The 21,703-nt window shown below is 37.4% G+C and overlaps 2 protein-coding genes across 4 annotated transcripts; both read left to right on the top strand.

Moving 5' to 3' along the window:
• The first annotated feature begins 11,313 nt into the window (after positions 1 to 11,313).
• Positions 11,314 to 18,212, top strand: cbx3b (chromobox homolog 3b). The gene is made up of 5 exons (XM_023964275.2): positions 11,314 to 11,526; positions 11,830 to 11,973; positions 12,053 to 12,212; positions 16,311 to 16,468; positions 17,241 to 18,212. The coding sequence occupies exons 2-5, from the start codon at positions 11,831 to 11,833 to the stop codon at positions 17,359 to 17,361; spliced, it is 582 nt and encodes a 193-aa protein (XP_023820043.1). The 5' UTR covers positions 11,314 to 11,526; position 11,830; the 3' UTR covers positions 17,362 to 18,212.
• Positions 18,213 to 18,380: 168 nt separating this feature from the next.
• snx10b (sorting nexin 10b) lies at positions 18,381 to 20,236 on the top strand. Of its 3 annotated transcripts, none has more exons than XM_004077833.4 (6): positions 18,383 to 18,511; positions 18,798 to 18,884; positions 18,967 to 19,067; positions 19,139 to 19,240; positions 19,411 to 19,620; positions 19,746 to 20,236. In XM_004077833.4, the coding sequence occupies exons 1-6, from the start codon at positions 18,479 to 18,481 to the stop codon at positions 19,873 to 19,875; spliced, it is 663 nt and encodes a 220-aa protein (XP_004077881.1). In that variant the 5' UTR covers positions 18,383 to 18,478; the 3' UTR covers positions 19,876 to 20,236. The 3 variants fall into 3 exon arrangements, with proteins under 3 accessions (XP_020565787.1, XP_004077881.1, XP_078788925.1); XM_078932799.1 differs by having other exon boundaries at positions 18,429 to 18,511; positions 18,760 to 18,884; XM_020710128.2 differs by lacking the exon at positions 19,139 to 19,240 and having other exon boundaries at positions 18,381 to 18,511.
• The last annotated feature ends 1,467 nt before the right edge of the window (positions 20,237 to 21,703 follow it).

Here is a 21,703-nt window from a genome sequence, read left to right as displayed (position 1 = left end):
TTACAACAACATATGTCACTCAAAGTGCTGTGCATAAAATACAATAAAATTTAAAAACAAGATGACAAGACAAACAGTGCCGACAACCCACCACCCAAGTTCATGGAGTACACTACCACAGAACCCCCCAGATCTGATCGATAGAGTCAGACCCGGGAGATTGTAGAACCACTGATGTCACACCTAGACTGGAATTAGCCAATAAGGGTAAAGGGGCAGTATAGCTGTTCATAGCAGGGCTTGGTTTTTTCCAGCATTCAGTGAGTAAAATTCTCTCTGGTTGTTGGGATAAGAGTTTGATTCAAAGCTCAAAATGCCCAAGAAGCATTCCTATGAGGATATTTCTTAGAAGATTTACCATCCAAAATGGTTGGTACGCTCCCCCCCTTGGAAATAGTTGTATCGGAAACATCCTTACAGTGGGATCAATGTAAATACTTGCGTGAGTTTCTAATCTGTAAAATGCAGCGACTTAACTTTCAAATTCACATTTTTGTGAGTGTGATTTTGTGATAGCTGTAAAACATTTAACCACCAATTTAGACCATGCACAACAACACCATGGATCTAAAAGAGGGAGGGACATCAACTGACACAGCATCTGTTATTGGTCACATATAACTATCACAAAAATTAAACCCAATGTTAAAGCATAATGTGATAATAAACATAAAAAGAGCACAAAATGACCTCTGAATTTTTGGTAGCCACTAGGTGCCGGATTTAAAAAAATTTGGCCTGTTTTTAAATAGTGCAAAAGTCATCCTTTAACTAATAATCATACCAATAATAATTAGATATTACAGTAAATAACAAACTCCAAGGATGGGGAGGGGAGAAAGTTTATTTCCACTTCACTTCCTGGCATTTTATTTTCATTTTTATTTATTTATGATGGAAGTTATTTCTGTAGAAAGCAAGAAATGTTCTCGTATTAATGTGTTAACTTGTACCTTTATTGTTTGTTCTATTATCCAGCATTATTTCTAGATGTATTTTTTAAAGTAGATGTAAATTTTGTTACGTTGCTAGTTTTTATTCTTTGCATTTTTATTACTAAGTGGGCTAAGTTCACTGTGCTTAATTGAACAGAGTCTTTAGTGCTTTGATGGGAAAAGGAGAGCTTAAATGTTTTGGTTCATGCAGAAATTACTACCACATCTCTGCCTTTTGTTCATGCTCATGCTACAACTCACAACTATGTGCTTTCCTGCATTCTGCAAATAGTGACTAGCCAAAATAACTAAGGATGGGTGTGAAAAAAATGTGAAAAAGACTTGAAACTCAAGCCTTTAAAATGTTTTTCACGAATCAGAATGTATATATATTTGATTCTCTATGGAGACTAGAGGTTTTTGAAATAACAGATATATGTTTTAAAATATGTTTAATATTTTTAAATTTGCTTCTTATAACAATTTGGAATTTAAAAAAAAGGAACACAGACTGAAAACTTGACATGTATTATTTTGGTTACAGGACCAGATTGACATGCAATGGAAATGTCTTTGAATGCTCACATTTAAACCTTATTACCTCATGAATATGTGAAACCCGGAGAGCAGCTGCTTGATCTATGTGTGAATTGAAAACTAAACTAGAACCAGGCCATTTTACCAGGTAACTCCTGGATGGTCGATTGCACCAGTAAATCAGTTTCTTTTAAATCCAATAAAAGTGTCACAACAAAAACCTCAATTAGTTTAGATTTGATCTAAAATAGTATTCCTGCTGTTTTGCTGAACAAATTGCTGCTGAACCTTCAACCTTTGAATGGCCTTGCCCAGGGTTTTCCATCAGCTATGAGGTGTGTTTGGCCCAGTTTCTGAAATTACTTGGTTTGGCTGGTGGTAAACCATCCTGATAAATTCCACTTCTTAAAAACAAGTTTTTTTTTCTGTTAAAAAAAGGCATTTTCAATTATTAAGTAAAAGTACCTGATATAAAAATACATCCATATTTAAATTTGTTACTTATTTAGATTGCTTTGTTTAATTTACATCTCTCTGAATTGATTACTTGCATTGTTATTAAAGTTAATACTCCATGTCACAATTACATTTTTATTGTTGAAAACACTCAGTTGCTATTTGTAGACACCTTTGAATTTTCATGTTTAAACCTGTCAAGTTGAGCTGCAGGTTAACCCCTTGTGAAGCAGCGTTACACAGATCCTGTCTGACAGAGAACATATTCATGGGAGATTCTTTACATATTCATGCAGTCTCTTTTATAACCTTTTATTCATCTGTGGAGAGCGTTTGATGTTGATTTTAACAAGGCAACGAGGTGAGGCAATAGTAGCAGCAGAAATGTGAGAAACTCAGAACAGCTTGATGCACACTCTGCTGCCAAGCCATAGTCAGAACCGGGCCTTAATCTATAATTCAACACGGACTGAGTATATTCTCCTCTGGGTCGATGATCAGGGGGAGAACCGGATGGAGAGAGGAGGGAGAGCCTTCCAACTTTATTTCTGAAATGGGGCCTGGCTCTGCTGCAGTCTTTGATCTCTCTCTCGCCTTCTCTTTACCCCTTCTCTGTTGTTTTTCCTAGTTTAAAAAAAAAAAATCTTCCTCCATACAAAAAAAACCCCAGTACCTTTCATTCCTGTTCCTTTTTACATACTGTACTTTATGTGTACCCTCATAAAACCTGCAGAGAATGTGTGATAAAGCAATCTGAAGAGATGTTTCCTAATATTCAACAACCCAGATATTAGTATTTTTTCTCAGGCTGAAAATGGAAACAACCTGTAATGACCTCTCAGAATGACATACTAGGAAAAGTTTAAAAGCAGAACGGGTAAACACATTTACCGTAATGAGATTGCTCTTTGCTGCCCCTTTGTGACTGTGGATGAAATGTCCTGCTTCCATTTTTAGAAACGAGATTGTTCTGCGATTGTAATATCGTTCCATTCACTATAAATATTTATGCCCTAATCAGTCAGGATGCTAATGTTCAACAAACAGCTTTGTTCGTGTCTTGAAAGGTTTATTTTTCATAATGCACCACGGGAGCGCTATTCTGAGCTTTAAAACCAATTACACTAACATAAAAGCCTGACAGCTCCAACAATGATGCATTCAGGGACACTTTAGTAAAGTTTGAAAGAGGCCAACAGAACATTTTGCACAAACACCTTTCTGTTTCCTTTTTTTCATTTTTTACAGCATTTTGGTTTTTTTCTCATATCATAACAAGTGATTTTACAGGCATGAAAAGTCTCTTCTATCAGATATATTATTGCCCAATGCAAAAATATTGATTTACTTTCAAATATTAAGCCATCTGGTTTTATTTCAATAGCTTATTTTTGCTGTCATTTATGATCTTTTGTCACAACATGTGGGCTTTGAAAAATAATTTAAATCAAGCATGAAGCTGAAAAAATCTGCAAATGTTTTTTCTTCATTTTTTTGAGTTTCCACAGTCTCTCTGAATCTTTAAAGTTCAAAGATTGATGTATTCAGTGGCCTATAACTCCACGCTGAAACCCTTCATGTACTGTAACATTTTGTGCTTTTGGTCAGTAATAAAATACAAAATCCTGGCGTCAAGCTTTTGAAAATTATGAGCACTGTCTGCCTTTGATCGTGTTCTGACCAACTGTCATTGAGTATTGCAGACTTTATCCCTTCAATGTGGCCTGATGAGCTGAAGATTGGCCAGACGAGTGTTCACTGTGGATCAAAATGTCTGTTCTTTGGACTACTGCGCATACTTTAGGAGATTAAAGCATGGAAGTCGTACAAAGAAACCAGAGCAGCAGAGGGTTTTAATCATAGCTTCAGTGATGGGGGAATCAACCATCACAGGGTCACAGGTGGAGCCAAGATTTAGCAGAAAATGTACTAAAAATGAGAGACAGATTTTTTCCGCATGTTTTACTGTGGACATGTGAAGAGCAGTCATGGCCACCTTGAAGCCTTTGAGGATTTTTTTTTTGTGCTCTGATTTTGAACAGATGCAAATGGCTGACTGTTGAGATGAGCCATCAAGATGAACTTTGGTGTTTAACTTTCAAACCAGCCAAATATTCACTGAGCAGCTCTTGACTAAAGGCTGTTGTTAAAAAAGAAAAAAAGAAAAAGAAACATACTGCGATCCAAATTTTTTAAAATATATTTTGTTGTCTGCTCTCAACTACCCAGCTCAAAATAGAACTACATTGCGGACAAAAAAAAGTCAGATATTTCCTTTTGAGAGGCAGTTTTGGATCGAGTCCAAAAAAGAAAGTATTTTATTTCAAAGCAGTTACAGATTCAGTGGATACATGTCCACTCGTTCTGCTTGCCATGAAGCACACAGGCGTCTTTCTTTGCCGTTCACAATCAAAGCATCCTCAGTGCTATGAAACTGAAATGAATAATTGATTCATGCAGGCATCTCAATAGCTGTTCTGTGTATTACAAGTTGTTAAAAGATTCAGCCGGACCAGAACGTGCTGGAAGTGAAGAGAAAAAATGTGTGTGAGTTTATTTATTGATCACAATTTGCAGGAGGGTGTGTGAATTTGCAAAGAAAAAAAATAGACAAACACAACAAGCTATTTTCTGGTTATTCCATTCAAATCTATAAACAAAACTTGACATAATTTTTTTTAATATTTCTTGACTATTTTATTTATGGGTACAATTTGTTTTTTTTTACATAGTTATTTATAATTCTGATACATATTTGTAAATCATGCATTAAATGTGCAATGAAAAACACAATCAAATTCATTTCTATGTAAGCACAAAAAAACACTATTCTGTCAATCAGGGAGACATTTTGTCAGCAACAAACTGCTGATTTATCTGTTTCATATCTTTCTAACTTTACAAGCTTCTTCATGAAAATAGACAATTAAATTACATTTTTTATAGACTCCTTCACTAAATTGTTTACTGAGAATTTGTCCAGATTGAAAGTATTTATTAGAATTTTTTCCTGTCAAGTCATCCAATTTTTCTAAAAAAAGCAACAGAAAGAAGCTGAGCAGGATGAAAATAGTGATTTTAGACACCGAGGAAATTCGATCAACTATATGATTAAAAACTGACTCAAGTAACACTTTAATTTTATTGAATTATTTTCAGAGCATGTACTTTTTATTTGTTTGGCTCTCCTGAATGCTGATAGATGGGGCAGAAATGTTGTTTAAAAATTCCAAAGTATCTCAATGTTTCCAACACTGCATTGCTACAGTTTACTAAAACAGAAGCTCCATTGATTATGTAAATCAAGCCTGAATTTATTTCAAATAAACCTATTTATTAAGCTACTTTCAAGTAAAATATATTGAATGCAAGGAAAGCTAAATCACGTGGTCTTCCTCAGTCATGTGAATTTGATCAAATACAAAGTGAAAGCCAAAAGAAGAAAAAGTCGGAGGTGGCAACCTGTCCTGCTGACACATGGGAACGCCCTTCTCTAGTGACAGACCAGAGCTGCATTCTGTCAGTGAAAGGCCCTTTGATTGTTGGCAGGAGTTTCACCGGTTTTGCTGAATGGCTGTCAGCTCTGATGGGGTGATGGATGGACGGCTGCTTCACTCAGGATCAAAACTAGCTCCCTTCCATTGAGTCCAAAACTCCGCCTGAGCCGGACCTCTGCCAGTCAGCTTCTAGCTTCTCTTCAAGCAGATGCAAAACAGCTTCAAGATGAGGTGGAAGAGTGCAATAGTAAATCAATGTTACAAATGATCAGTAGAAGCTGAATCCTTCACATTTTTAAACAACTTTATTTTTTCACACTTTTATGATCAACTATATTTGTAGACGTAGGCTTTTATCTAAAACACGGGATCAATATAGAACTTGATTATAAAATCACACACCCACAAAGAATTTGTCAATGCTGAGCAAGCGCCAGAGAAGTGCTAATATTGAAACACATTGAATATAAAAAAACTTTTTTGTGGATAAAGCAAGTGTGTAACTACATGAGAACCTTTGTAACTAGTTTTTGTGTCATTTTTTCTGAGTCTGAATAGTACAAACAATGATTAACCAGGGGTATTAACTTATTTTTAAGTTATCATTGTCTTTTAGGCAGAAAACAGAGGCCAGAGCTCTCAGCAACTGGACAAAGTAAGTGGAAGTCCCGGTTGGGGAACTTGAGTTACACGTCAAACTAAACTAATTAAAAAGGTTTAAAGATTTGTGTCTCATGCTCTCAGTTAGATCCAACACTGCATTTCAGACTGCGTTGCATTAATTTAAAAATGTGATGCAAAGGTGATAAAAATCCACAGTCTTGAATTTGCCAAAAAGAATATAAAAATCTTTGATCTAAGAGCTTTGGGATGGTGACGAACTTGCTTGATGTTGCTTCAATGCTCTTTCCGTGTGATCCTGTTGATTTGTCGACTGGAAGGGTTCTCATCACCGCCATTTTCTACAACACCAACAAACTCAGGTCATCGTTGTAACTGAGAAATTGTTCTCAATCATTAAAACATTTTTAAAATTTGTTTGAGCTTAAGCTTGCCAATTAATTAATTTAGCACATTAAATGTGTATACTATAAAAACATTTAGTTGTTGTATTTGAATAAATAAATAATATTGATATTTTGAGCTTTTGCTTGACGTGAAACGTAGGCTACCCCTAATTGAATGGCCCGGTTTTTTTTTCTCTGCGGCCGTTACCATGGATGGAGGAATCTGATATGAAGACAGCGACACCAAGTGGTGAAGTTTAGGACTGCAGAAAAATGAGTTGTCAGATTTACAGACTTTAAAAAACAAGAAGTGTTAACTGTATTTATTTTACCTTCATCTTCTGCTTGAGTCAATGAAATCTATCCTGAGCTAAAATTTGACGGACCTGATGGCCTGAGAAAATTATTTTGTCAGTTTTACTAGTTTACCATCATGGCGTCATTTCCATTTGTCTCAGATGGGATACTAACTTAAAGCTTTCTTTTTTTAAAAAATCAAAATCTGTCTATTTCATTTCTATCTATTAAAAAGACTATTCATTATTCAAACTAAGACATGAAAACAAAAAGCATTCGACCCATCCCCTGGGGGAGCGGTGAGCTGCAGCCGAACCGCGCTCCGGAGGCAGCAGCGTTAAGAGTCTTGCCCAAGGACCCTCACTGGGTGATGTTAATTGCTCGCCATTAATATGGGAATTGTGCCCAGTACCATTGTTCATTCCCCTCCGGGAATCGAACCCTGGATTCCTGCGTGGTAGCCTTTCACCTCAGCTACCCAGACAAAATTAATATTTTAATTGCAAAGTTGCTATAGCAAAGTTGTTCTAACTAGAAAGAGATTTTATGTTTAGCATAGTCAAATATTTTCTATTCAGAAACTTAAGTGTTTGACTTTTCTCGTATTGCCTTTGTCGAAGATGTAATATTTAGACTCCAAGAATTTATATTTAGCCTGAACTTGCAAAAAATGTTTCTATTTTCTGTGGGGATTTGCTCATTTCTGCAGGTCAAGGTGAGATGTGCGGGTAAAAAACTCTGGTGCAGCCTCTGCCTTTATGGTTGAGGTCTCTTGGAAACATGGCTCTGCTGGGTTATTGTGATCCTTACATTTGTCATTCAAGGGAGCATCAATTACTTTTCCTGGCAGACTTGTGTCAGAGTTAGATTCCTATTTAGGTAGAGGTGAGTAGAGAAAGCTAGTTTATTCCAGAAAGGCTTTTAACTTTTCTTTAAGTTTGATCGACGAAGTTTATTTTGGAAAATTTGAATATCCTGTTTGCATGAATATTTACTTTTTACATTACATTCAGTGACTAAACCCAGCCCTAAAGATATAGGCGAAACTGAGAAGCTCACATTGACGCCATACCACTCAATCACTGCACGCTCTCAACATCTTGAAATGAGGCAACTTTTGTTTTTTTGCTGTCAGCTCTGTGGATAAAAGCTGGAGCCCTGATGTTTGGCCCTAACAAGCCCCATGTGAGAGCAGGGCAGAAAATCCAAGCTGTCCTCTGCTCCCTGCTTGACTTCCCGACTGGTGAGAGCTTCAGCAAAAAAATCTGCCATGTGGACAAAACTGACACAACATGCACTTTCAATGAGATTACCCTATAGATTTAAGCCTTTTTTCTCTATTCAGCAGGTTATGTAACCTTTATAGCTTTTGTTTAAAAGTAACAAAAGCGAAAACTTGTCAACTGATCTCAGAAAACAGGCTGTGACAGCTGCGAAGAAGTCAGTGTGAATACCTCCACTAAACATCTATGTCCTCATCTCTATTTTATTTTGTTTGCTCACAACTAAAGTAAAAAGAAAAAAAGAAAAAACTTTTATTTCTGACAAACATTTTTACATTTTCTTCTATCTTTCTAAAACCTTCTTCAGCAAAAATTGAGTTGAAACAAATTCCATCAGCCACTGAAATATCCTGTGTAATCGGCACATAGTTGACAGGTCAGCATTTTTCAGGAATCCATGAATCATGCAGAACCCAAAGAGCAAATAATATACATGGACTTCATTTGCATCAAGATCAGTGAAGCCTGATTAGAGACAGTCAACTTTTCTCCTGACAGAAAGGGGATGGAGGAACCATAAGTTAAAAAAAACAGCTTTAAAGCCTAGATGGAGTTAAAGGTCAACAACCTGAATTCCTGGGTTAGTGTGGCAGCTCTTGATGAAAACAGACACTCAACAGCTGCATAATAGAAATGAGAGGGGAAATGTCTACTGATAGATCTACCACCCAGGAATCAGATCAGGCTCAGCTGCACTCGTGGCAATCTGGCCTTTGTTTTAGTTTTTTAGTTTTACATTCGAAGTCCAAATATGTTGGATTTATAAAACTTTTCAATTCTTATTTAAATCAGATATTTTATTTGCCTGGAAAGGAAGGTCCAAGTTCCCTGATGGACAATTGAACTACAAAACTCGAGACAGTGCAAAGGACTGACGGCAAAAGGGATGAATGTCATTGAAACAAATCCAAACAGAATCACATGATGAGAAATTTAAGGTTATTTTCTTGTGAAACAAACAGGAATCAGTGAACTTTTCAACTTTAAGATAATCTAAAAAGATCTGTGTTTTTTTTTACCAAAGTTTCTTTTGACAACGTGATATACTGTATTTTTCTATTCATTTCTTCAAGTTCTCAATGTGTTTCCATGGAAATGTTTACAGCCATTGATCATTCTTTTTCATAGTCTACATGCTTAGTCACCCTTTAACTCACATCAGCTCAACAAAGCTCCCTTGAAATAAAACAAAGTAAGAGGAACAGACAGGTTGGAAGAAAAACACAAGGTGAAAGATGAATGTGTAGCCTGTGAAATTCAAAGGCAGTCTTTCTCCTGTTTGATGCTGCACCAAACCCTTAAGGGATGGGAGTTGTTTGTTCCTGATGTCACTCACCTGTCAATCAAGGTGACACGTGAATTTGACCTCCGCTGTCTGACCTGTTGGAAAATTTTAGCAACATAAGCTAATAGCAATTTTTCATTTACTCAGGCTTTTTCCAACACTGAATACCGGAATTTCTAAAATATACTTAACTACCCAATGATTACTGTTTGGTTACTATGGCAACTGATAATATAAAGCCGTTCAGAGGGAGGGGCAAAAAGGTTTTTGGGACAGGTCACAAGCATACAACCCCCCCCAAAAATACACACGGGGACCAAGAATTGTAAAGAATTCAGAAAGTAGAATGTCCAAAGAAGAATTATGTTAGCAAGTAACAACTTATATTAAACTGTTTAACAACAACAGCATCATTAAAAAACAAATATGTTTATACACATGAATGAAGTTCACGTTCATTAGGTCTTTTTTTAAGGAGCAGCAAATATTGTTCACTAAAAGTTAACTTTGGTGAGAGAAACTACAGATTAAAGGCCAGAAAACAGAAGAAGCAGCTTCAAATGTGTCCAATGATACAAATATAAAAGTCAATGGGAAAGATTCCAAGCACAAATTTAATTTTATATGGATTTGATTTGCAAAATACATAGAACCTACTTCCCTCAGAGACATTGATCATCATCATTGCTATTGGTGATTTTTTTTTTTTTTTTGACAAACTGAAGGATGAAGGCCCTGTTTTGCTCCTCTGCAGGTTTAGCCGTTGCACAAGTACTCAGCCTTCAAGGGAAAACATTATCATTTGTGCATCAGAGCCAGTTTTGTGCAAGTCTACTTCATGGTAAAAGCTTTTGTTTTACTGCCTTTTGCTGGAAGCTATCCAGCATAAACTCTCATGTGTTGGAGGAGCAGCAGCAGCAGTATTGGCCTTTTTGGTCTGAGTAGACAGCGCCCCCAAGTGATGATTCTGTCAAATGGCGGCTGTTTTACCCGTCAGATGCTTTGAGAATACTTTATGTCTTAATCAAACTGCCAAACCACAAAAATGCTTTTTATGCTGTGATCTTGACAGTGATGCCCTGAGTGGCTACAGGAAGGATAACAAATTAACACAACGCAGTGCTAAAACAGATAGGATATTACTTTTTGCTCTAACAAAGTAGTGTTTGTTAATGTATTATTATTTGCTAATTACATGTATAGTAATGTGTGTATAACAGACCAACCACATAAAATGTTATTAATCAAATATTGTATTATAATGCATTTTAGCATTAAAATGAAAGACAAATATGTTTTCTTTTCCTTCAGGTCACTCACTTCATTACTTTATGTTAAATTAATCAATTTGATTTTTAATAACTGAAATAAGTCTGCTGTGACATGCCATAGACCAAACACTGTATTATATTTGCATTTATTAGGATTTTTTTGTTTAGTTATTTTTTTAACCACAGGTCTTGGGTTTCTGCTTTTTTATCTGTACCCCCTCCCCCCAAAGTAAAATCTCTATATATTTTTATAGCATGGCCTGCCCTACACTGACCAAATTTTGCTTTTTGTGTTCCCACTTTTTCAAAAGTAAAAATGGGATTGACAATCCACACAGCCAAGTCGTGTGACTTATTAACAGCACTTCAGTTAATTTATTTTAGAATAGTATTATTATAACAGACTATATTAACGTTTATTAGTTTTTATGTCAATGCTGTCATATAAAAAACAACAAATCCTTAGGGATATCCCAATTTCCCCTAACATGAATAATGACTAAGAGACTTCAAATAACAAAACTTATAGGATAATAATTTAACACTTTTTTTAATTTTCTGTTTAGAAAAGAGAGACTTCTCTCTTGATTTTTAAATAAATAATAAGTAATGTAAATACATGTAAAGTGGGGCGGGTTAGTTGTGCATCCCCGGACCTCCGTAATTGGTCAGGACCGCGCGTGCTTCTCTCTGATTGGTCGCTTGAGTTGTCGTCCCCCATTTCTCCTCCCGGTTTTTCTGTCGTGACCTTTTCCCTTGGCAACCACTTCCTCCGAGCACCAAACGGCCATCTTTGTTTTGAAGTCATTCATGAAAAGTTGTTTTGCTCATTTAAACACGCCGAGCGGCACATTTGCGCACCAAGCAGCGTCGTCGGCGCTGTGTGCGTGTAGTCTGCGGACCAACGCAGAGCCGCCTCGCGACAGACTGCCGCCGACATTTAGTCAACACCGACAGCGTACGTTCACATTGCTCAAAATTGTCGTGTTCTTCTTCGCTTCGTGTTTTCAGCTTAGTTACTGGAGTCCTTCATTGTACCTTCTAAACTTAACACATATATGTACATGTTATATTCCCGAGCTGAACCAAATCAAAGCTGTTTTGAATGAGACAGTAGTTGGAGCACGAGGACAAACAGAGCTGCCGAATGAAAGCCTGTCTGTGTCTTTAGGTCCCAAAGGGATCCCAGAAAAGTTAACTTTCTCTCGATACCGGTCATATTTTTCTTTATTCTTAAAAAAAACATATTGTATATCGATAGAATGAGAAAGAAGCAGACGGCCAAACAGAGGAAGACGGAGGAGACTACCGCAGTTGTTCAAGAGTTCGTGGTTGAGAAGATAATCCGCCGTAGAGTCTTTAACGGGAGAGTAGAGTACTTCCTGAAGTGGAAGGGTTTCACCGAGTGAGTGAGATCTTTCCCAATCCCAATAGTCCCGCAACTTTAATGTGGCCTAATGTTTTTTTTTTTTATGTGATCACAGTGCTGAAAACACGTGGGAGCCTGAAGACAACCTGGACTGTCCTGAACTCATCGAGGAGTTCCTGAGGAACGCTCCGGCTTTCCCAGAGGAGAACGAAGAGGAGCAGAGTGAACAGACGCTGGTTCCTAAAGAAGAAATGACCGAGCAGGAGACGGAGATTGTGAGTGGAGACAAATGTGCTGGTGGAATGGCTTAGGCTTTTAAGTTTAAAATAATGCATAAGTGTACCACTTGATACCACACCAGGACGAATTCCATAATATAAATAATTTGTTGTTAATGGAATCTACCTTCATGGGTGCCCATTTCCAGGCCTGGAGGGCCGGCCTCCTGCTAGTTTTCCAGAAATCCTGCCTTATAGGCTGGTGATTACCTGGATCAGGTGTGTTTAGCCAATTAGGAGCTTTAATGGCAGGTTGGTTAGAAAACATGTAGGACACCGGCCCACAAGGCCTGGGGCCTGTTGCACAAAAGTAGGATAAGGGATTAAGCCAGGATATCTTGGTGATCCTGGCTCAATTGATCCCCAATCCGGTTGCACTAAAGCTGGATAGGGGGCAGGAGGATATGTTATGGTATAAATTACCATGGAGATTTATTCTGTGGAGCTAGCCTGCTCCAGACCAGGCTAAATTCCAGGATCTATTTAATCTCATCCCTAATGTCAGTCAGCAGTCGCCACAAATGGAAACCAATAGTTATTTCATTGCTCACTATACATTGTTATCACATATAACTAGACCCGCTGTCATTATTTAAACGTTTGTGATCATTAATTTCAATCATTTTGGATAAATAATGAGTTTTAGATGATGTTGCTATCATTAGATAATTTACAGTTTCCCATAGACTATAAGGCTATATGTAAAATAATAGAATATTAGGGCCACAAAGGGAAAAAAAGACAAGTCACAATATTGTAACCAGTTGTTTTAAAGGAGGACAGTTGTTAAAATGACAGATGTGGGGCATTTCGTGAAATTGTACCTCAGTATGGTTTCATAAACGAAGACATGCTGATGTGCCAGAATATGAAGTATCACATTTTCATCACTATCAAAACTGTAAAAAGAATATGTTGCTTTTCTGCAGAAAGAACCAGCCTCATAAATTTATGACTTTATCCTTTTTTCCTTAGTGGGGCCCTAGTACTCTGTCATATAGAATAAAACACATTCCATTTAAAACACAATGTGTAACATTATGTTCCTTTATTGAATAAGGACAAATTAAAGCAGGTAAACTACACTCAAAACAGGTTCACTTTGAATGAACATAAGAAAATTATGGAAAGGATTTCCACATGATTAGACAGGGTTACTTGAACAAAAATGAATCATATTGGTCCTACTCAATGTACTTAGGTTCAAACTAATAAATTTAAGTTGATTCAATCTAAATACTGCAGTTGGACCCAACTTTAAATTAATATTGTTGCTCACTCTAAAAAGATAAAAGTTGATCCAACTAAATTGAATCACTTCAATTGGTCACACCTCATTAAATTAAATGTATTCAAATTAAATTTGTATGACTTCCTAACACAATTTATGATGATATAACTTAATTTTTTGCTTTAATGTTATTTATACATCTGACATTGATAATGTTTTCCAATGGGTCTTTTAATTTTCACATCAAAGACATGAAATACACAGTAATGTCCCACATCACAGGACAGGAGTTCAAATAATGCAAATTCTGTTTTAAGTTACATGAACAGTTTACCGCACAAGGGGTTTGGTCATCATCCTCTCCCACACTCTAACTCATGGTGCAGAAAAAAAATAACCATAACAGTTTAAATCACTAGTTAAAACAGAGTAAAACAGCTAGACAATAAATCCCATGGACAAAAACTCACACTTAGACCCCAATCTGCCCAGATAGACAAAGAAAATGGAATCCCACAATTCTTTGCGATAACTAATGTATCCAATTTAACGGTATCATATTGGATCAACATGATTGAAATTAGTAACTTTTAAATGGATTATTTTTATGTACGATCGACATGATTCATTCACTTAAGATTTACAAACATAAAATTTTCTGGTTGAAATGACAAGTTACATTTTCGTAAACTTAATTGGCTGGAAATTTAATTCAAATTCTTTTTGAGTGTGCTTTATCACTGTGGCGGTGTTGCCTTTCTTCTTCAGTGATGAAAGTCTTCCGGGAATTCCCGGAAATCCGGGTTTTTGAGCAAACCGAACGTACTTTCCGGGAAATAAAGACCTGATCTCTACGGACAAATCGCTTTCCGGATTAGAAAATGGTCTGAAATCAGCTAATTTTAGCTTTATTTTCTATATTTCTCCGCAGATCGCTTCCTCTATGGTCGTGGCCATTTCTCGTCTTCCCGGCCTAATTGACCAATGACGGGACGTTTTAGTTGCTTTCGGATGCGTCGACGGGTCTGATTGGCTCTGTCTGCACCACGTGGTCAGCGTGACTTGCTTCCCTAGAGACCAAAACTGGCGGACCCACGCTAAACTTTCACAAACACATCTGAAGAGTTTGCGATCAAATTTGTGTTAAAATAATGGCAGGCATCGTCATTATTGAGCGTGGTCACGACCTCAGTTGTGAGAAGACGATAAAAAACAAATTGAAGTGGTCTTGGCTGGAAAAAAAAAAAAGATTTTAAGGTAGTGTAGGTCAAATACTTTTTTGTGTAAAATAATCTCAAAACCACATTTTGAAATAATTTCAATTTTAGTTTTGAGTTTCAGTTTTTATTTTGAATACATTTCTCTATCTAATTTATTTGTATTTCCTAATTACCATGATTTAGTTCAGTATAGTTAACATTAATTATAAGTATTTGATGGTTTGGACCCGCACTCCCTTAAAAAATAATGTTTACAATGTTTAGTTTAGTTTGTATGTTTGTTTTGATATTTCCCAGATTACTTAGTATTGGTGTTAAAGAATTGATGTATTATGTTATAGAATTATAGTTTAAAGCAGATCCCATATTTTGATGTAATTATAGTTTGAGAAAACAGTGCAAGTGGATGTTGTACATCAGTCATTTCTAAAGCAGAAATAATGTATAAATAACTGAGGTATTTTCATAGAATATCATAGTTACTGGTGTTCTTTTTGCCATTTGGGGCTTTGATGTTACTATATTTTAGCAATTGTATGTTTTGCAGCTTTAAGGAAAAGCGTAGATTGTAGGATTGTGTTACTTTGAGCAATTTTCCAAATTCTTTTTTAGGACCAGCAAGTCCTTAATGGAGAGTCAAACTAGGGGTTTGAATGACAAATCATGATGCTCCAATTAGTCTTAGTTTCTTGATAAAGAAGTGAATAACTAGCTGCCAGAATGCATCTAAGACCACGTATTTTTCCAAAATTTCGCTCTGTGCCCGCCATATCGCTCAAAGAAAAGTTCAGGGATTTTTTCCTTGCCTGACTTTCATCACTGCTTCTTAATTATATCTTTAACCTCCTCGTATGCCTCCATGAGGATTTGTGCTTCCGGCAGGGAAAAGTACACGGCTCTAGTTGCCATGGTAAATCAGTTTATCTGTGATCTGTGGCGGGGTCTGTTTGAGTGAGCCGTGAGCGCGCACCTATCCAGGATTGGTTACACCTGGCTTGATGAATCCGTGTCTGCTCATCCTGGCTTGGTCTTTGTGCAACCAATTAAGCCTGGACGCACATGTTTTGGATTCATTGAGCTCAGCTCAGTCATTTATCCCGGATGTCTTAATTCTACTTTTGTGCAACAGGCCCCTGGTTTTGGGCACCCCTGTGGGTTTATTTTACTATAATGTAAAAACAGCCAAGTGCATCACAGCGGTTCAGTTTTTGTTCTATTTTGATTCTTTTTTCTGTTTGTTGATTAAATAATTATTGTGTATTCAGTTTCTACATCAAATCAAACTTTATTTATTAAAAAAAAGTGCTTTTCGTGCCACGAGCAGCCAGAAATAAATAAAATAAAAAATGAAGGCAGCAAACCGAATTAAACTCCCCCCCCAACACACACACACACATACACCCCATGACCCCACACACAATGAATACGGACACAAAAACCTGACTGTAATTGCATAAAACGCTTTAATTTGTTTTTATGCATGGTAGGTTCTGTTGAAGAAAGGTTAAGAGCTTCGATCATTTGACTTGGTAGTACAGATGTTGTGTATTTGGTTGGTTTTGTGATGCTCCTAAAGTGAAATTAGTGTTTACTGTTTAAGCACAGTCAACTAAAACAATGTTTTCTTTTTTTTTCTTACTCCAGTTCAGTGAGCTCGCTTCAGCCTCTCATGGTGACGGCTATGTCCTGCAGTCAGATGATGAACAGTCAGACGCTCCCACCGACCTCAGCAATTACCTCGAGCCCGAATGCATCATCGGCTCCACAGACAGAAAGGGGGAGCTCATGTTTCTAGTCAAATGGTAACTGCTCTGCTTCCTCTTACTGCTGCCCACAAAATACCACAGCTAAATGTTTGTGGTCTCAGTGTCACAAACATCTGCAGTTTTGCTTTCAGACACTGCAGAGAACTGCACTTTCTTTCTTTTTCTCATTTCTTTAAAAAATGATGTTCTGTATTTCAGATAAAGACTGGGAAATTGTGGGTTTGGTCTATCTAAACTTTGAAAAAGATCATTTTGACTTTCAGCAAAGTGGTTTTTAATAAAAATGGAGGACATTTTTGGCCCCCTGATGGTCCAGAACCAGACTTCATGTTGTTAAAAGAAAGTTGATTTATCTGCTGTACTTTTCCAAAATACTTTTTTTTTTGAGTTTTTAGAAAAAATATCTTTGTTTTTATGTTCTTTTTAAAGTAAAGAATGTCACAATGACTGATTCCCAGAGCTCCTTTTAGACACAGTGTTTATTTATAGTAATGCAAAGTATATTTGGACTTTAAGACAGGATAACCTTCAGCATGTGTGCATTCAGAGTTTCACTGTGTGAAACCATACTATTAAAAGCTGTTGAAGAACTAGACTGTAATTTAAACAAGAAAAGGAAAAATAATTTTTATTATGAGACTAAACCACCTAGTAAGTTCTAATCATTCGTATAATTGATAGATCTATTGATCTAGTCTTTATGACAGAATATTGACAAATTTGTGTAACTGAAGTTACGTTTTTTTAAAATAGTTATTTCAGCACTCTGTTTAATTTCTTGGTCTTCTGCTGGGATTTCTCCTCACAGGAAGAACTCAGAGGATGTTGCCCTGCTGCCGGCCCGTGAGGCCAGCACCAGATGTCCCCAGGTTGTCATCGACTTCTACGAGCAGAAGCTGACGTGGCACTGTGGAGACGAGGAGCAGTGAAAGCACGGAGGAGAGCAGATCCCCAAAGCCCAATTCCGCCTCCATCAAGTGTCCTCTGCTCGCCGAGCATCAGAGGCGTCAATTCTCATCCTTTCAGACTGTGGCGGTTGTGAGATTGTCCACAGGAAGGGACGCGAAGCGCCTTCATCCTGGTGATGTTGCCTTTGAGGACGTTGACGGAGACTGGAGCTAACTTAGGTGCAGAGCTTCACATCCGAAGGCAAACTAACCTGTCGCAGCTTTCCCTGTATGTTATGTAGCAGACTTGATCACTGTGGATGTGTTTTTGTTTTGACAATGTTGTAATTTTTACCTATCTTAGAAAGAAAACCTGTATGTGAGAGGGCTGCTCTACTGTCCTAGTTGTGTTGTGAGCCCTTTCCAGTCTGTACCTGTTATCGGTGAGGTTTTTATTTAGATTTTAGATTGTTGGTGGTGCAGCGTTTGTGAAAAGATGACCCAGGAGAAACGTTACATAATTTTCACCAGCAAACTACAACATGTTTATTTTTTCTTGTATTAAAAAACAAAATTGGATCAAAAACATGATTCAGAATTGTGGGTGTTAGCCCAGAAGGAAGTCAAATTTATTTTCACTTTTAAAGACATGTTTAGATTTAAATGCTTTAAAACTGAATCTTTTCTTTTAGCACTTTAGCTCTGAGACTACAGGGAATGAACTCAAACTGTATTTATGCAGCTCCACTTACTTGATGCTTTCATCCTGATGACACTGTCCTGACGTTGACATTTCCCACCAACCTTAAACCTTGAACACACCTGCAACTGAACTACTGTTATTGTTGACCATGGCTCTGTGAAGTCTGAATAAAGGAAACCTTTTGTGACTATTTTTTTCCTGTCTTTTTTTTTATTATTTTTATTTTGATCACACAAAAAACAGTAAAACTTAAAAAAGATGTGGATTTATTTTAAAATGTATGCACTACATGTTTTCTAGGTTATTTGGATAGCTGTGAGGGAGGAACCTTGTCGCAGTCTTGTGACTTTATTTTGAAACCTTTGTCCCCAGTTAGTAAATGTGATATTGAAAAGGCGTTTGCACAGTGCTGAGTGCAGCATTTGTTTGACATACAGTCTGTAAAAGTTGTGGATTATGAGAAGAGGATCTGGCAGCACTGTGAATCAGGTATGTCAAGACAACTGTGTTATGTAAATAAAACTGGATTGATCTGAATGTTTTTAATACAGATTTTTTTTTTGGTGGGGTTTGGTGTTTTGCTTGTGTCCTTCAGACAATTCTTTAGGAGGTGGCACATGCAGGAAAATTTGGGACTTGAGTAATAACAGCTATTCTGGTGGATTTTCCCATCCCTTTTTGTTCCGTCACAGTTCCTCTCCTGACAAATAAAATCCTTCCCCTTTCTACCAAACCAGTTCTTTCAGTTTTGTGTGTTCCTGCCTTCTCCATGCAGCAGGCCATCAGTGTCTGGGTGCGAGACCCGCGGATACAAAAGAATGATTTCTGGCATGCCTACATAGACTATGAAATTTGTTTACATGTAAGTATGCCGAGAGAGTGACAGATTGTATCAACATCTCTGATTTTTTTCCGTCATGTGTGAGTTAACTTCTGTATTTTAGACTGACAGTGTGTTCCTCACCAAGAAAACCTCAAGAGTGAGAAGGAGGTACAGTGAGTTTGTGTGGCTGAGACAAAAACTTCAGGAAAATGCTCTCCTGATGTAAGTACCTTAACCGTAACTTTGTGTGATAACCTTAAACCTTTATTAAAACCTTTTTCCCCCCCTTTAAGGGTCAAGTTACCAGAGCTACCTCCCAAAAATCCTTTTTTCAGTCTAAATAGCGCCCAGCAGATCACTGAGCGAATGAAAGGACTCCAAACGTTTTTGGAACAGTAAGAAAAAAGCTCACAGATCAATGCATTTCTTAACTTTAAAGTACCACACAACAACCCAACTACTATCTATGTACAAGGATTTGGATGTTCCACATTCCACAAGTACGGTACTATTTCTGCTTCCATTTTGTGCCAACTGAGACCCATTTTTGTCTCTTATTCCTCAGGGTCCTTCAGAGCCGCCTGCTGCTGTCTGACAGCTGCCTGCACCTTTTCCTGCAGTCAGACCTCAGCGTGTCCATGATAGAAGCCTGTGCAGCAGGAAGGACCAACTTCTCTGTGGCACAGGCCGTCCAGCGCAGTGGCCTGAGGAGATTCCACTCAGAAGACGACCTGCCCAAAGAGATCAGCAGGTCCTGTGAGTCAGACTCAGATAGGTAAGAAAGCTGGGATTTTAAGTATAAAGGGATTTTCTTTTTTGGTGACAACATTTTTTTTTATTGACAAAAGAGTTTCGTGTTCAAATATTCAATCTTTTTTTGTACAAACTGTTTTCTTTCAGCTCAGAGAGCAGAGATTCAGAGGAAAAGATAAGGGATCTGGCAGTAAACAAAGTAAGAAGCACGGGTTCACTTGATCTCCTGGACTCCAGCTATAGGACAAGGACAAGGCACTCCGATGCTTACCTTTAAAAAAGTGTTGTTGTTTTCATGAAACTACTTAAATGCAAGAGGAGCCTTTCCACTTTTTATTCTGTCCAGTTTCTGGGTTTGTGTTTTAAAAACAGCTATTCTACATTTTTTGGCTTAAATTGTGATTACTTGTAAATTCAGGATGTGGTATAATTTAAATGTTTGTGTGACTGCTGTGCAGACGGTTTGTCTGGATATATTTGCCTGAAGGTGGCAGTATTGCCACAATTTCACACAAACATGCCCTTTCTGAAACTCCACCTCTCTGTAATTTCTTCATTACCAAAAACCTTAAAGAAATATTGAAACGTTTCTGTTCATGTTGTGATACTTCTAAATACAAATATAAGATCTCAAGCGATGAATGATCCTTTTTTTGTTGTTCTTCTTCTAAATAAAGTGCAGGTCAGTCATCTGCTGCAGTGCTTAGACGCACAATAGGATCTCTTTAGCCCTCCCACCCTTTCAGGTGTGTGGGTGCTAAGATCCTGTAGATTCCCAACGGACTCGCTTCTGTCTGACAGACCAGCTCCATTACTCCCCAATCTGCCATCAGTGCTGACAAACTCTCCTTTTCATCCATCTCCCTCGCTTACAGTTGTTCCTTCCAGTATTTTCTCTATTTGAAGGCGATATAAATGCCACCTCAGTGTTCGCACAAAATTAATAACCACTAAACAGAATGAGGGAAGGCTAACACATCTGCACAGCTAATTAGATTCGCCTTTTCTCTCTGCAGCAGCTGAGAGGCTCATTAGAAATTCAGGACAGGAGAAGACAAAGGATTTATGTTACACTGAGCAGAGGTGTGATGCTGCATCAGATCTGAGGGGGAGCAGCTGGGAAGTAGAAAGCCTGCAAACCTAAAGTGGAGGTGGCCCATATTTCCTGAAATGTGTGGGTGTACATGTTCATTTACATATGCAAATGATAGCCTGACCATGTTTATGTCACCCCCTTGTAATGCTTTCCCCAACGCCTGCAATGATGCTATGCCGTCTGCGGCACATTTTATTCAGAAAACATTCAATACAGCTCTAAAAGTCTATGCACATAAAAGATGAGTTATATCTTCTTAGTTAAAAAATCTCGCTCATGCAGGCTTATCTTTCAGGTGTTTAGATCAATTTGTTTTTACAGAAAATTAAATAATTATTTTCATCATTTTGAGGGAAAATTTTCAGTAAGTGCCTTTAAATCTACAGTTTTTTACAGTCCAAGGCTTATCTAAACTGGGGCTTTTTTTTTTGCTGACACTTGGTTCCACTTTCCATAAAGGCTGTCATGCAAGTCATTCTGACTCATCAGCTATGTGCTTCGATGGAACATTTCAGCAACGATCAGAGTCCCTTTTCACGGAACATCAGGCATTGATTAAAAGTTTGGTACACGGGATTCATATAGGTGGCCACTGCAACTCAGAAGGGATTTTTTTTCCAGTTTATTCTTGTAAATGTAACAGAACTGTAGTGATCACCAAAAAGAACAATGCTATACTTCCTTTTTTTTTTTTTTTTACTGTTCATGATGCAGCAAATACACACACAGAGACACAATTATGGCCTCTTCACAGAAAAACCACAACAATCACTGACACCATGTCCACCACTAATCACCAGGACGCTTTTACTAACTAAGGATTACCATATTAAAAAAAAACAGAAAGACTACAGCTGGAAATGATTTAAGGATTAGTAAGGGGAGTGTTGAAGAGTTTCCCAAGAAATTTGTGTAAGTTTTTCTTTTGATTGAATGAAAGCGTTTAGACCTTTAATGTTTTAATCAGTTCCTTGAAAAACTTCTTTAATCTGTAAACCTGGTTTAATAG

Source organism: Oryzias latipes, chromosome 16 (genome assembly GCF_053564925.1).
Source record: "Oryzias latipes strain Hd-rR chromosome 16, Olatipes_Hd-rR_3.1".
NCBI classification, from domain to species: domain Eukaryota; kingdom Metazoa; phylum Chordata; class Actinopteri; order Beloniformes; family Adrianichthyidae; genus Oryzias; species Oryzias latipes.
The sequence above is the reverse complement of the archived record's forward strand: the minus strand, read 5'-3'. Positions and strand labels throughout refer to the sequence as shown.